The sequence below is a fragment of the Salvelinus alpinus genome, chromosome 10 (assembly GCF_045679555.1).
Source record: "Salvelinus alpinus chromosome 10, SLU_Salpinus.1, whole genome shotgun sequence".
NCBI classification, from domain to species: Eukaryota; Metazoa; Chordata; class Actinopteri; order Salmoniformes; family Salmonidae; genus Salvelinus; species Salvelinus alpinus.
Window position 1 is genome coordinate 41,889,611 of NC_092095.1, and position 16,241 is coordinate 41,905,851.

At 45.1% G+C, this 16,241-nt stretch overlaps 1 protein-coding gene across 3 annotated transcripts in view; it reads right to left on the bottom strand.

Annotated features, from left to right (window-relative positions):
- LOC139532060 (supervillin-like) overlaps positions 1 to 16,241 on the bottom strand; it is a 124,898-nt gene that overhangs the window by 39,562 nt on the left and 69,095 nt on the right. For 2 of the 3 annotated variants that reach the window (XM_071329182.1, XM_071329184.1), the window contains exons 16-21: positions 6,851 to 7,025; positions 6,120 to 6,212; positions 4,240 to 4,326; positions 3,762 to 3,945; positions 3,470 to 3,642; positions 1,711 to 1,866 (exon numbers count right to left, since the gene is read on the bottom strand). In XM_071329182.1, coding sequence (XP_071185283.1) covers positions 1,711 to 1,866; positions 3,470 to 3,642; positions 3,762 to 3,945; positions 4,240 to 4,326; positions 6,120 to 6,212; positions 6,851 to 7,025 — 868 coding nt within the window. Of the gene's footprint in view, positions 1 to 1,710; positions 1,867 to 3,469; positions 3,643 to 3,761; positions 3,946 to 4,239; positions 4,327 to 4,658; positions 4,686 to 6,119; positions 6,213 to 6,850; positions 7,026 to 16,241 lie in introns of all 3 variants that reach the window. The other variant, XM_071329181.1, reaches the window with a different exon arrangement.

A 16,241-nucleotide genomic window follows, 5' to 3' on the forward strand; every position in this document is an offset into this window, starting at 1 on the left:
CTCAGCCTACTGAGCCCACTCACACAGAACTACCTTTCCCTTATTCTCCCTTCTCTCTCCAGATGAAATCCTGCAACTAGTGATGTCCGGCCGCACAACAACCTGCCCACTTAACCCCGTCCCCTCCTGTCTTCTCCAGACCATCTCTGGAGACCTTATCCCATTCCGCACTTCCCTCATCAACTCATCCCTGACTACTGGCTGCATCCTCTCTGACATTAAGATGGCCAGAATCTCTCCCCTCCTCAAGAAACCAACACTCGACCACTCTAATGTCAAAAACAAGAGACTGGTATCCCTTATTTAATTTCTTTCTGAAACACTTGAGTGCATGGTCTCTGACCAACGCTCTCATTATCTCTCTCAGAATGATCTTCTTGACCCTAACCAGTCAGGCTTCAAGGCGGCTCACTAAGACCACTGTCCTTTGTGTCACAAATGCTCTCCGCTCTGCCAAAGCTGACTCGCTCCTCTGTCCCTCTCAGGGTTGGGCGTCTCAGGCTCTCCCCCAACCTGGCAGGTCACTCCTACCAGGTGGTGTGGAGAGTATCTGTGTCTGTATCACGTGCCCTCACTACATGTGTCCCCCAAGCTCGGTTCTAGGCCCTCTCCTCTTTACACCAAGTCACTCGGCTCCGTCATATCCTCACATGGTCTCTCCTATTATTGCTGTACGGATGACACTCAACCACTTTTCTCCTTCCCCCCCTTCCGACACCCAGTTGGCGACAGGCCTCTCTGTGTGCCTGGCAGACATCTCAGCTCGACAAAACAGAGCTCCTCTTCTCTAAAATGCTAATTAAAAGCGTCACTGATAGAAATAAATCTCAGTAGTCTGACAACTTGCTTAAGCAGGGAAGGAGAGGAATTTCCACGCTTCAGTGCATTAACTGTTTTCCAGCATTTTGACAGAGCACAAGCAGAGTCGGATAAAAAAAAGTAACTTGATTTGGCTTTCTTAATTGCGGAGGTGCATCTATTTCGCAGCTGCCTGAAAAGCTGCCAATCAGCTACAGAGTTTCTAGCTTTAGCACAGGCCTGATTTCTCATAATAAACAGATCTGTAAATTCTACAGAGAACCAAGGATTTGTTCTATTTTTGACTCCAAGGCATTTAAAAAAGGGGGCGTGTGTCTGCTAAAAATATAAAAATAGATGAAAAAAATGCAGGGTCAGGCATAGAGAGTAATACATATCATAAAGAAACCTTTGGGCAGAAAATATGTTATATCCCCATGAAAGGTGAGAGTAACATACCTGTCAGTATCTAAACATTTCTGCTTAGAGGGTTGTGTGTGTGGGGCTAACATGTAACGATGTACGCTGAGAGTCGGGAAGCAAGTTCAGGGAGTGAATCATTTAATAAATAAATTAAAACATAACACAAAACAAGAAACAAACAACGCGCAGACATGAAACAGAAACAATGACGACTGGGGAAGAAACCAAAAGGGAGTGACATATAAAGGGCAGGTAACGAAGGAGGTGATGGAGTCCAGGTGAGTGTCATAATGTGTTGTTGCGCGTAACGGTGGTGACAGGTGTGCGGCATAATGAGCGGACTGGTGACCTAGAGGCCGGAGAGGGAGCACACGTGACATAACCACATTCTTTCCCTGTTTTTGTTTTTATCTGGGCATGACTGACTGATGACCTTGTACCTTTTGGGGGGGGGGGGGGGGGGGTTGAGTGGTCATCTGTCCATCTCACCTTTGACTTGCAAGAGCATGAGTTTCTTGTAGGGCACGGCGCTGTTGTTGGACATCTGGTCGGAGATGTTGACACTACGCAGGTTGACACTGCTGAAGTTCTCCTTACTGGCCAAACCCGCCAGAGCCACCTCAGAGAATCCACTATTTTTATTCACTGGAACAAAGAGATGGAGCCATAAGTTAGAGGAGTTATAAAGAAACACAATATACCATATAATTAGGAATCGGAACACTTGAATGGAAATTAACCTTCTTACGATGGCATAGATGTGGTAAGGGAGTCAATGGAACGCAGACGTTCTTAACTGTAAACACAGTTGATTTGTAACGATGACATGAACATATGTTGGGTTTGACATCCATACAAGCATCATACGCAGATTTTTTACCTCAAAACAATATGAAATACACATTAAAACAATAGCCTAAATGTATACATTTTGCTGGGGGGCAATGAGGTGACTCGGGATCTTTCCCCCACGTGTTTCCATGGCAATTCCACTGTTTTGGTTGATTTCGATTGACCTCTTTACCGCATCTATAAAATGTCAGCCATTATGGTATGGGAGTTGGTCAACCATGGTTTGCTGGTGCAATGAATTTGAAGAATGTTTGTTAACTATCCAGAGAGTTTTAGTGGAACGATTCCATTGTTTTCTAATTAACTGCCAATATGCCAACATTTCATTCAAACAATGCAGTCAATCCACAGCCAGATACTGGCTGAAATCAGTTGACTTACAGACAAGTTGTATAAATGCAACAAGTACTGATATTGTAGTGTAATAACACACAGCTTTCCAAGACAACAAGAATTGAGACATTTATGGCCTGTTTTCATCAAGGCCATTTATCAAGGCCATTTATACAGAAAATTGGTTTTGGCATGAAAAGAGTGTTTCGCAACACAGCCCACAGCACGTTACCCAACCAATAATAGTAGAAAAACAACAGTGAACATTTGAATGATTGCTCTGCACAATACCAGGAAATTAAGGCAAGGTTGTATCCATAATGCGCTCTAATTCCCTATGAAGTGCACTACTTTTGACCAGAGCCCCATGGGCCCTGGTTAAAAGTAGTGAACTACATACGGGAATACTGTGCCAGTTTGGGACTCAGACAAGGCATTTAAATGTAGGTCACTTTTACAGCGTTTACGTCTGCTATCCCAGAATGCAATGTGTGAATGTATTTATAGAATAGAACTACAGTACAAGGCCTGAGTACCAGCTCCTCCTTGACCTACTGAAGCTGCCAACCGCACTCAAACTCACCCATTCAGCCTGATTTCAATCAGTTAAAGTACTGTAGTGTAGGGAGGAAGAGAGTTATTAATATACGATTGAAAGTGTGCTCTGGAAAGTTTTCTGTCGTGGGAAGTGTTAGAGAATATTTTCTCATAGAGCTGTTGTGGTTCTGTTAATGTGTGTGTCTCAACCACAGTCTCACATACTGTAAAGCAAGCAATTTAAAGCACAGCACACAGCATCCACCTCTGCCTAGACTGACAATGCATTTACAACTGAATACAAGCACAATCAGATCAAAAGCTTATTGCCCCCATATTCCTAGTCATCTAAACTCCCCCAACCACAAGCACTTTTGTAGATCTGAAGGGATGGATAGGTATAAGTTAAGCAATATGGCAAAAACATATTGTGGACTAACCATAACCCTTCTAAGCCTTCATCCTCTTGCTCTAGATCAGGCCTATGTTGAGTCTCTGCTCTATGTACTCCCTCTCGTGTACTCACTCTTCTCTTGCTTCATCCTCTTGCTCTCCAGCAGGCCGATGTTGAGTCTCTGCTCTGTGTACTCGTGTCGGATGTCCTCTCTGGCCGCCAGCATCTTCAGAGGGTTCCTGGACGACTGGACGTTGCGCACTGGACGCACCGACCGCTTGTGCTCCACCATGGCTGAGGTCAGCCTAGGTCAGAAGTTAGGGTTCAACAGAAAGCAGGTGACGGATTTTTACAGTGTTGACTCACCCCTGACCTGTGCACTGTGTATGTGTGTGTGTGAGTGTATGTGTGCGCACATGCTTACTTGGGCATCTGGGTACCGCCGAAGATGTCGTCAAAGTCGTCATTGATGTCCACCTTGCTGTTCATGTTGAGGGGCATCTCGGCCATGTGGCGGTAAAACTTGTCGAACATCTCATCATCCAGATTCATGACATCTTTGACCGTCTTCTTCGTCACTGTGATGGTGGATTCCTGCAGGCCGCCCACTGATGGGAGAAGCATGGAAGACAAGATGAGTCTTGACATGACCCAGTCACTAAGGCCTCAATAGACAGAGACCGTCGGTCACAATTCGCTCCCAACCCCTCCCCCTTGGCTTTAAATCTTCAATTTTTGCAGATCTGTAGGTTCTGGACAGGAATAAGCAGTGTAGTGGTGGAGCTTCCACCCTATTCCTTCCACCTTACAGATCTGCAAACATCCCAGAGTTAGTGCCAAAGCGGAGGGGTTGGGAGTGAATTGGGAAAGACGGAGACAGTGTACTAGAACAAGACACTTACCTTTACTGTTCAACCTGCCCAGGAAAGACTCCAGCTTATCGAGTTTCCTGTCCGACTCCAGGTTCATGTCCGGTTTGGCCTCGATCTCTGCAAAGCAACACACAAGAGTTACTCTATGAATGGAGAGAGACTGACATCTACACTTAGTCAGCACGGGAATAGGGTGCCATTTGGGACTCACTTTTCAATGAAATCAGAAGACATGTCAATCACAATAGCAATGAAGGTGACATCTGTCTCATGCATCAACACAGCGTTTAAGTTTGAGGGCAACCAAACACTATCCCGGGGATCATATTCTATCAGACATTGGTTGCCAGATAACAATGACCACAATGATTAATGTCACAGGGATTACACATGACAAGTACAGGCGATATGATGCACACAATACAACAGCAAAAGGAATTTTAAAACACCTTCAGTATCAGATAAATCCTCCATTTCTTAAAGAATAAAAACAAAGACAATTGATTATAACCAAATGTTAGCATTGGCAAAATAAGTATTGCACTGTAGTTTGATCGTGAGTCAAACCGCACAGAGGCTACAATAGCTACGCAGTGATTGGATTACGTTGAGGTGATTCTTGACATATCAGTGTTAGTGTATTTTATATTGAATGGCTATTGATACACACATTTTATGATGAAGATGAGTAATATAACATTATTCACAAGAACTCCTCAGTAGCGTTTACATTTGGGTCAGCATGCGTCTAATGACAGTAAAGGACATAACCCAGTCACAACCTTTTACCCCAAACAACATAATGCAGTCACAACCAGGGGTTGGAACTGAAATAATTTCCCAATCGTTCTGAACAGAACAGCGCATTAATTTACTCGACACATTAGCATGGATAGAGAAGCTTGCTAGTTATTTACGTACATGTTTGATTGGTCAGATAAATGCATGCGTGAGATGCGACTGAAATCTCACCAGAGAGGAGAGATCGACGTCAGGAAGCCTAGTTGTTAAGAGCACTGGGCCAGTAACTGAAAGGTCTCGTTTGAATCCCAGAGCGGACTAGGTGAAAAATCTGTCAACATGCCCTTGAGCAAGGCACTTAAGTGTAATTGCCCCTTTAAGTTGCTCTAGATAGGAGCGTCTGCTAAATGACTAAAATGTAAAATGAGGGGTGGACAAGGAGGGGGCTCGGCTTGAACATCATGACATGACGTGAACTGGAATGTGTTATAACGTTACAGAATTATATACTAGACATTAGGCATATTTTTGGAACAAAAAAATTACATTAACCGGTTCTCAAGATCTTAAAATAACAGTTCTATTCTGGAACACTAGAGATCACTTTCGTGCCAGGTTCTGTTTCTGTTCCTAAAATGTTTGTGTTCTTTTTCAGTTATGTTCCCTGAACCGGTTCCAACCCCTGGTCAAAACTATTTACTGTAAATAATATTAAAGGAAAATTCCACCAAAAACAATCTTTTGGTATTTGTTTCAATAATCCATTGTTGACATAGTCCCAAACTGTTTTGCTTGCCAGCAATCAAGTTTTCAAGATATGTAACTTTCAAAATAGAGAAATTATCCCCTTATGATACATTTTGCATCATATGATGCTGCGTTTTGTATCATATGATGCAAAATACATCATACAGAGATGATTCCTGTATTTTGAAAGATAGTTTTTGGGTAGAGTTTCCCTTTAAGGTGACTCATAGACCAGAGAGGAGAGAGAGGTTGTTGTCCAATTATGATTTGTCCCTTTCTCACAAAAACGAGAACTCGTTCAATCCCACTCAAAAGTTTAAAGCTTTGGATTGGTATAATAAACATGGTAGACAATCTGTCCAATGCTTTTGAATCCTTGAGGGTGAGGGAGAAAGGGGAAAAACTGAATTGGGACTACTGACCTTCCAGGGGCTTGGAGATGGCAGGAGTGGTGTTCTTGGGTTTGGAAGGGAGAGACGTCACAGGGTTCAAGAGAGCAGAAGGAGAAGCCAGACCTGAAACACACACAGACAGACATTAACAATATAATTGGATGTTCCACCACATGGAACAACAGAAGAGACCTGAAAAGTTAGGGCATAATGTAAATGAACTACTGTAATGTAGATCATGCTGCAGCTCCTTCTATTTTACAGACTTATATATATATATAGTGTTTGAGCTACTGTAGCGATACGCTAGCCACCCACCTAGCAGCAACAGTAGTACTGTAACAGTATGTCAGTGTTTGTGTTCTCCCCCCCTCCATTTCTTACAGTAATGCACCGTGCTTCACTCAATCTCACTTGGCAGTAAACCTGACTGAACCAGGAACCGACAAGACCCTCTGTAGTACTGCTAACTGGACAATAGGAGACCAACTATATAGTTTTCGGCCCGAGTGAAATACACACTGACTGCTGCTACTCTATGGGAGCTGGGAAGGCTGTAGGGAGAATTGTAGTCACTGGCTGCCAAAACAAACTGCAGGGTTATATGGAATGAGTGTAACTGAATTGCGAATTGACACTGAAGACCACTATCCACTGACTGACACAAACCCTAGCTCCGTGTGCGCTCAGATGCGTGTGCAAATACATGTGTTTTTGTGCAAGTGTGCCCATGCATGTGTCTGTGCATTAGATGACCCGACCTTTCTTGACCATGCGTGCGGCCACAGTGAACTGTGTGGAGTCGTTAGCGGCCCCGTGGCCCTTGGACTTCCAGGCCTCTTCTCGGGCCACGATCAGCTGCTTCCTCTCATGGATAGACATCTCTATACGCTGGTTCTGGTTTTCCGTACTCTCCTCTCCCCCTCCCATCCTCTGCTTGGAGAACACAGAGACATGGGGATAGGGAGACTCTGGGTGTATTCAGTGATGTGAAATATTGTCTGTTTCCCAAATGGCAGCCTATTACCTACAGTGTATTCGGGAAAGTATTCAGACCCCTTGACTTTTTCCACATTTTGTTACATTACAGCCTTGTTCTAAAATTGATTAAATACATTTTTTTCTCCATCAATCTACACACAATACCCCACAATGGCAAAGCGAAAACAGGTTAATAATTTTTAGCAAATGTATTAAATTAAAAACAGTAATACCTTATTTACTTAAGTATTCAGACCATTTACTATGAGACTCGAAATTGAGCTCAGGTGCATCCTCTTTCCATTGATCATCCTTGACATGTTCCTACAACTTGGAGTCCACCTGTGGTAAATTCAATTGATTGGACATGATTTATAAAGGCACACACCTGCCTATATAAGGTCCTACAGTTGACAGTGCACGTCTGAGCAAAACCAAGCCATGAGGTCGAAAGAATTGTCCGTAGAGCTCCAAGACACGAATGTGTCGAGGCACAGATCTGGGGAAGGGTACCAAAAAATGTCTGCAGCATTGAAGGTCCCCAAGAACACAGTAGCCTCCATCATTCTTAAATGGACGAAGTTTGGAACCACCAAGACTCTTCCTAGAGCTGGCCACCAGGCCAAATTGAGCAATAGGGGGAGAAGGGCCTTGGTCAGGGAGGTGACCAAGAACCCGATGGTCACTGACACAGCTCCAGAGTTCCTCTGTGGAGATGGGAGAATCTTCCAGAAGGACAACCATCAAAACCAGCAGTCCATCAATCAGGCCTTTATGGTAGAGAGGCCAGACGGAAGCCACTCCTCAGTAAAAGCACATGACAGCCCGCTTTGAGTATGCCAAAAGGCACCTAAAGACTCTCAGACCATGACAAACAAAATTCTCTGGTCTGATGAAACCAAGATTGAGTTTCACGTCTGGAGGAAACCTGGCACCATCCCTACAGTGTTGCATGGTGGTGCCAGAATCATGCTGTGGGGAAGTTTTTCAGCGGCAGGGACTGGGAGACTAGTCAGGATAGAGGGAAAGATGAATGGAGCTAAGTACAGAGAGATCCTTGATCCTGCTCCAGAGCGCTAAGGACCTCAGACTGGGGCAAAGGTTCTTATTCCAATAGGACAACGACCCTAAGCACACAGCCAAGACAATGCAGCAGTGGCATCAGAACAAGTCTCTGAATGTCCTTGAGTGTCACAGCCAAAGTCTGAACTTGAACCCGATCAAACATTTCTGGAGAGACCTGAAAATAACTGTGCAGCAACACTCCCCAGCAAACCTGACAAAGCTTGAGAGGATCTGCAGAGAAGAAGGAAAGAAACGCCCCAAATACAGCTGTGCCAAGCCGGTAGCGTCATACCCGAGAAGAATCGAGGCTGTAATTGCTTCCAAAGGTGTTTCAACAAAGTACTGAGGATCCAAGGGTCCAAATACTTATGTAACTGTAATATAACTTTTTTTATACACTGCTCAAAAAAATAAAGGGAACACTTAAACACAATGTAACTCCAAGTCAATCACACTTCTATGAAATCAAACTGTCCACTTAGGATGCAACACTGATTGACAATAAATTTCACATGCTGTTGTGCAAATGGAATAGACAAAAGGTGGAAATTATAGGCAATTAGCAAGACACCCCCAAAAAAGGAGTGATTCTGCAGGTGGTGACCACAGACCACTTCTCAGTTCCTATGCTTCCTGGCTGATGTTTTGGTCACTTTTGAATGCTGGCGGTGCTCTCACTCTAGTGGTAGCATGAGACGGAGTCTACAACCCACACAAGTGGCTCAGGTAGTGCAGTTCATCCAGGATGGCACATCAATGCGAGCTGTGGCAAAAAGGTTTGCTGTGTCTGTCAGCGTAGTGTCCAGAGCATGGAGGCGCTACCAGGAGACAGGCCAGTACATCAGGAGACGTGGAGGAGGCCGTAGGAGGGCAACAACCCAGCAGCAGGACCGCTACCTCCGCCTTTGTGCCAGGAGGTGCACTGCCAGAGCCCTGCAAAATGACCTCCAGCAGGCCACAAATGTGCATGTGTCTGCTCAAACGGTCAGAAACAGACTCTATGAGGGTGGTATGAGGGCCCGACGTCCACAGGTGGGGGTTGTGCTTACAGCCCAACACCGTGCAGGACGTTTGGCATTTGCCAGAGAACACCAAGATTGGCAAATTCGCCACTGGCGCCCTGTGCTCTTCACAGATGAAAGCAGGTTCACACTGAGCACATGTGACAGATGTGACAGAGTCTGGAGACGCCGTGGAGAACGTTCTGCTGCCTGCAACATCCTCCAGCATGACCGGTTTGGCGGTGGGTCAGTCATGGTGTGGGGTGGCATTTCTTTGGGGGGGGCCGCACAGCCCTCCATGTGCTCGCCAGAGGTAGCCTGACTGCCATTAGGTACCGAGATGAGATCCTCAGACCCTTTGTCAGACCATATGCTGGTGCGGTTGGCCCTGGGTTCCTCCTAATGCAAGACAATGCTAGACCTCATGTGGCTGGAGTGTGTCAGCAGTTCCTGCAAGAGGAAGGCATTGATGCTATGGACTGGCCTGCCCGTTCCCCAGACCTGAATCCAATTGAGCACATCTGGGACATCATGTCTCGCTCCATCCACCAACGCCACGTTGCACCACAGACTGTCCAGGAGTTAGCGGATGCTTTAGTCCAGGTCTGGGAGGAGATCCCTCAGGAGACCATCCGCCACCTCATCAGGAGCATGCCCAGGCGTTGTAGGGAGGTCATACAGGCACGTGGAGGCCACACACACACTACTGAGCCTCATTTTGACTTGTTTTAAGTACATTACATCAAAGTTGGATCAGCCTGTAGTGTGGTTTTCCACTTTAATTTTGAGTGTGACTCCAAATCCAGACCTCCATAGGTTGATAAATTTGATTTCCATTGATAATTTTTGTGTGATTTTGTTGTCAGCACATTCAACTATGTAAAGAAAAAACTATTTAATAAGAATATTTCATTCATTCAGATCTAGGATGTGTTATTTTAGTGTTCCCTTTATTTTTTTGAGCAGTGTATATATAAAAATCTGCAAAAATGTATAAAAACCTCTTTTTGCTTTGTCATTATGGGGTATTGTGTGTAGATTGGATTTTTAAAAATCCATTTTAGAATAAGGCTGTAACGTTACAAAACATGGAAAAAGTCAAGGGGTCTGAATACTTTCCGAATGCAATGTATAGTGCACTACTTTTGATGGACCCTGGTCAAAAGTAGTACACCACATATGGAATAGGCTGCAATATGGGACACACCCCTTAGGTGTATTCAGTGCAAGAAGAGGGGCGGGGGTGTATGCCTTATGATTAACGAGACGTGGTGTGATCATAACAACATACAGGAACTCAAGTCATTCTGTTCACCTGATCTAGAACTCCTCACAATCAAATGTCGACCGCATTATCTACCAAGGGAATTCTCTTCGATTATAATCACAGCCGTATATATTCCCCCCCAAGCAGACACATCGATGGCCCTGAACGAACTTATTCTGACTCTTTGTAAACTGGAAACCACACACCCTGAGGCTGCATTCATCGTAGCTGGGGATTTTAACAAGGCTAATCTAAAAACAAAACTCCCTAAATTCTATCAGCATATCGATTGTGCTACCAGGGCTGGTAAAACCTTGGATCATTGTTATACTAACTTCCGCGACGCATATACGGCCCTCCCCCGCCCTCCTTTCGGAAAAGCTGACCACGACTCTATTTTGTTGCTTCCAGCCTACAAACAGAAACTAAAACAACAAGCTCCCGCGCTCAGGTCTGTTCAACGCTGGTCCGACCAATCTGATTCCACGCTTTAAGACTGCTTCGATCACGCGGATTGGAATATGTTCCGCATTGCGTCCAACAACAACATTGACGAATATGCTGATTCGGTGAGCGAGTTCATTAGAAAGTGCATTGACGATGTCGTACCCACAGCAACGATTAAAACATTCCCAAACCAGAAACCGTGGATTGACGGCAGCATTCGCGTGAAACTGAAAGCGCGAACCACTGCTTTTAACCAGGGCAAGGTGACCGGAAACATGACCGAATACAAACAGTGTAGCTATTCTCTCCGCAAGGCAATCAAACAAGCTAAGTCCCAGTACAGAGACAAAATAGAGTCGCAATTCAACAGCTCAGACACAAGAGGTATGTGGCAGGGTCTACAGTCAATCACGGATTACAAAAAGAAAACCAGCCCCGTCGCGGACCAGGATGTCTTGCTCCCAGACAGGCTAAATCACTTTTTTGCTCGCTTTGAGGACAATACAGTGCCACTGACACGGCCCGCTACCAAAACCTGCGGGCTCTCCTTCACTGCAGCCGAGGTGAGTAAAACATTTAAACGTGTTAACCCTCGCAAGGCTGCAGGCCCAGACAGCATTCCCAGCCGTGTCCTCAGAGCATGCGCAGACCAGCTGGCTGGTGTGTTTACGGACATATTCAATCAATCCTTATCCCATTCTGTTGTTCCCACATGCTTCAAGAGGGCCACCATTGTTCCTGTTACCAAGAAAGCTAAGGTAACTGAGCTAAACGACTACCGCCCCGTAGCACTCACTTCCGTCATCATGAAGTGCTTTGAGAGACTAGTCAAGGACCATATCACCTCCACCCTACCGGACACCCTAGACCCACTCCAATTTGCTTACCGACCCAATAGGTCCACAGACGACGCAATCGCAACCACACTGCACACTGCCCTAACCCATCTGGACAAGAGGAATAACTATGTAAGAATGCTGTTCATCGATTACAGCTCAGCATTTAACACCATAGTACCCTCCAAACTCGTCATCAAGCTCGAGACCCTGGGTCTCGACCCCGCCCTGTGCAACTGGGTCCTGGACTTCCTGACGGGCCGCCCCCAGGTGGTGGGGGTAGGTAACAACATCTCCACCCCGCTGATCCTCAACACTGGGGCCCCACAAGGGTACGTTCTGAGCCCTCTCCTGTACTCCCTGTTCACCCACGACTGCGTGGCCATGCACGCCTCCAACTCAATCATCAAGTTTGCAGATGACACTACAGTGGTAGGCTTGATTACCAACAACAACGAGACGGCCTACAGGGAGGAGGTGAGGGCCCTCGGAGTGTGGTGTCAGGAAAATAACCTCACATTCAACGTCAACAAAACAAAGGAAATGATTGTGGACTTCAGGAAACAGCAGAGGGAGCACCCCCCCTATCCACATCGACGGGACAGTAGTGGAGAAGGTGGAAAGTTTTAAGTTCCTCGGTGTACACATCACGGACAAACTGAATTGGTCCACCCACACAGACAGCGTTGTGAAGAAGGCGCAGCAGCGCCTCTTCAACCTCAGGAAGCTGAAGAAATTCGGCTTGTCACCAAAAGCACTCACAAACTTCTACAGATGCACAATTGAGAGCATCCTGTCGGGCTGTATCACCGCCTGGTACGGCAACTGCTCCGCCCACAACCGTAAGGCTCTCCAGAGGGTAGTGAGGTCTGCAGAACGCATCACCGGGGGCAAACTACCTGCCCTCCAGGACACCTACACCACCCGATGTCACAGGAAGGCCATAAAGATCATCAAGGACAACTACCACCCGAGCCACTGATCATCCAGAAGGCAAGGTCAGTACAGGTGCATCAAAGCAGGGACCGAGAGACTGAAAAACAGCTTCTATCTCAAGGCCATCAGACTGTTAAACAGCCACCACTAACATTTAGCGGCCGCTGCCAACATACTGACTCAACTCCAGCCACTTTAATAATGGGAATTGATGGAAATTGTGTAAAAATGTACCACTAGCCACTTTAAACAATGCCACTGAATATAATGTTTACATACCCTACATTACCCATCTCATATGTATATACTGTACTCTATATCATCTACTGCATCTTGCCATCTTTATGTAATACATGTATCACTAGCCACTTTAAACTATGCCACTATGTTTACATACCCTACATTACTCATCTCATATGTATATACTGTACTCTATACCATCTACTGCATCTTGCCTATGCCGTTCTGTACCATCACTCATTCATATATCTTTATGTACATATTCTTTATCCCTTTACACTTGTGTGTATAAGGTAGTAGTTGTGGAATTGTTAGGTTAGATTACTTGTTGGTTATTACTGCATTGTCGGAACTAGAAGCACAAGCATTTCGCTACACTCGCATTAACATCTGCTAACCATGTGTATGTGACAAATAAAAATTTGATTTGATTTGTGAGGTGAAACGTTCAGAACATTGAAGGTGGAAATATTTGTGCGGTTGTGGTGTGGTACTAACTATAATCACCATTCACTTAATGTAGCACTCCATTGAACAACATTAAAATCATACCCGACATGCCCTTAGATTTCCCTATTACAAAAATGCCTTGTGTCTACTATAGCATATCTACAGACTACCCTTTACAAAAGTGCCTTCAATTCATATGAATTGACTGGTTCGACAGAGAGAAGTGAAAAAATGTACAGTGTATGGGATGAAATGGCATGAATGCACAATATTCGTTTACAGTTCATTTAATGAGAGAGAACCCAATCACATGACAGAATGAAGCAGAGCATGGGAGTTGGACGACCATGTCAGGACGAGCACAATACGAAAGCAACCACACAAATATAAACATCGAGAACAAGTTAATTCACATGAGTACACACACAGACACACTCGAATTCTGTAGCCAACATCAAAGCTGTACCGTCTGCACCTTAAGCCCATGATTAGCGCTGAAGTAGGCCTATATATCTGTGAGTGAGTGACTGTTGGACTATTGGAGCGGATGAATGGTTCACCTTCCTTCTCCAAGGGTGCCTCTCATCGCTAACAATAGAGGGACTGGTCACTCTGGACAAGTGGGGGCTGAAGATTCCAGACAAGTGGGGGCTGTTGACTCTGGACATAAAGGGACTGGTAGCTTTCACATGACCGGGAAGATGTGTAATGGGCGGAGAAAGGAAAGAAGAGAGAGGGTGAAATGAGAGGAATGACTGAAGGACAGGAGGGGAGGATGCAGCCTAGCTAGAAGCCTAGCCAGAAGATGTGACATTTCATCTCACCATCACCATAGAGTGTCAAAGCTATGTAGCGTCACATCTATTTACCATCATGGGCTACAGTACCAGTCAAAAGTTTGGACACACCTACTCATTCAAGGGTTTTTATTTATTAGAATAATAGTTTAGACATCAAAACTGGAATCATGTAGTAGCCAAAAAATAGTTAAACAAATCTAAACATATTTTAGATTCTTCAAAGTAGCCACCCTTTGACTTGATGCCAGCTTGGCACACTCTTGGCATTTCTCAACCAGCTTCATGAGGAATGCTTTTCCAAAAGTCTTGAAGGAGTTCCCACATATGCTGAGCACTTGTTGGCTGCTTTTCCTTCAATGCGGTCTAACTCATCCCAAACCATCTCAATTGTGTTTAGGTCAGGTGATTTTGGAGGCCAGGTCATCTGATGCAGCACTCCATCACTCTCCTTCTTGGTCAAATAGCCCTTACACAGCATGGAGGTGTGTTTTGGGTCATTGTCTTGTTGAAAAACAAATGATAGCCCCACTAAGCGCAAACCGTATAGGATGGTGTATCGCTGCAGAATGCTGTAGTAGCCATGCTGGGTAAGTGTGCCTTGAATTCTAAATAAATCACTGACAGTGTGACTACCACAGCACCCCCACACCATCACACCTCCTCCATGCTTTACGGTGGGAACCACACATGCGGAGATTATCCGTTCACCTACTCTGCGTCTCACAAAGACACGCCGGTTGGAACCAAAAATCAAAAATTTTGACTCATCAGACCATTTCCACCGGGCTAATGTCCATTGCTCATGTTTCTTGCCCCAAGTAAGGCTCTCCTTCGTATTGGTGTCCTTTAGTAGTAGTTTCTTTGCAGAAATTCTGTAGCAATAGAAGTAATGGTGCATGAGGAGATGTCTGCCGTTTTACAATCTCCTAACCAATTGTGCTAATGTGTGTTTTTTTGCGTTACTTGTAACTTATTTTGTACATAATGTTTCTGCCACCGTGTCTTATGCCCGAAAAGTCCTTCTAGATCTCAGGACAGCGATTACTCACCCAATACTGGAGAAATACTTTTTCTTTAACAAGTCGGACGGGAAGGATTTACTTCAGACGCCCGACAAGGCCCTCATCCCCGTCATTCGCAGAAGAAAGAGACGCAGATATCGGAGATGAAGGTCTGGGTGCCTTGTAAGGATCCGACGTCGAGCGGGTAATCTCCCCTTACCATCGATCCTATTAGCCAACGTACAATCAATGGAAAATTAACAGACAAACTACGATCACGTATATCCTACCAACGGAACATTAAAAACTGTAATATATTATGTTTCACCGAGTCGTGGCTGAATGACGACATAAGACACAGCTTGGCGGGTTTTAAGCTTTTTCGGCTGGATAGGAGCACCGCCACCCCTTGGTAAGTCTATGTATATTTGTAAACAACAGCTGGTGCACGAAATCTAAGGAAGTCTCGAGGCTTTGCTCGCCTGAGGTAGAGTATCTCATGATAAGCTGTATACCAAACTATTTACCAAGAGAGTTTATCTATATTCTTCGTAGCTGTCAATTTACCACCACAAACCGATGCTGGCACTAAGACCGCACTCTGTATACGGCCATAAGCAAACAAGAAAACGCTCATCCAGAGGCAGTGCTCCTAGCGGCCAGGGACTTTAATACAGGGAAACTTAAATCCGTTTAACCTAATTTCTACCAGCATGTTAAATGTGCAACCAGAGGGAAAAAACTCTAGACAAGCTTTACGCCACACACAGAGATGCGTACAAAGTTCTCCCTCGCCCTCCATTTGGCAAATCTGACCGTAATTCTATCCTCCTGCTTTCAAGCAAAAACTAAAGCAGGATGCACCAGTGACTCAGTCAATAAGAAAGTGGTCAGATGAAGCAGATGCTAAGCTACAGGACTGTTTTGCTAGCACAGACTGGAATATGTTCTGGGATTCTTCCAATGGCATTGAGGAGTACACCACATCAGTCACTGACTTCATCAATAAGTGCATCAATGACATCATCCCCACAGTGACACTACGTACATACCCCAACCAGAAGCCAGGAATTATAGGCAACATCCACATTGAGCTAAAGGGTAGAGCTGCCGCTTTCAAAGAACGGG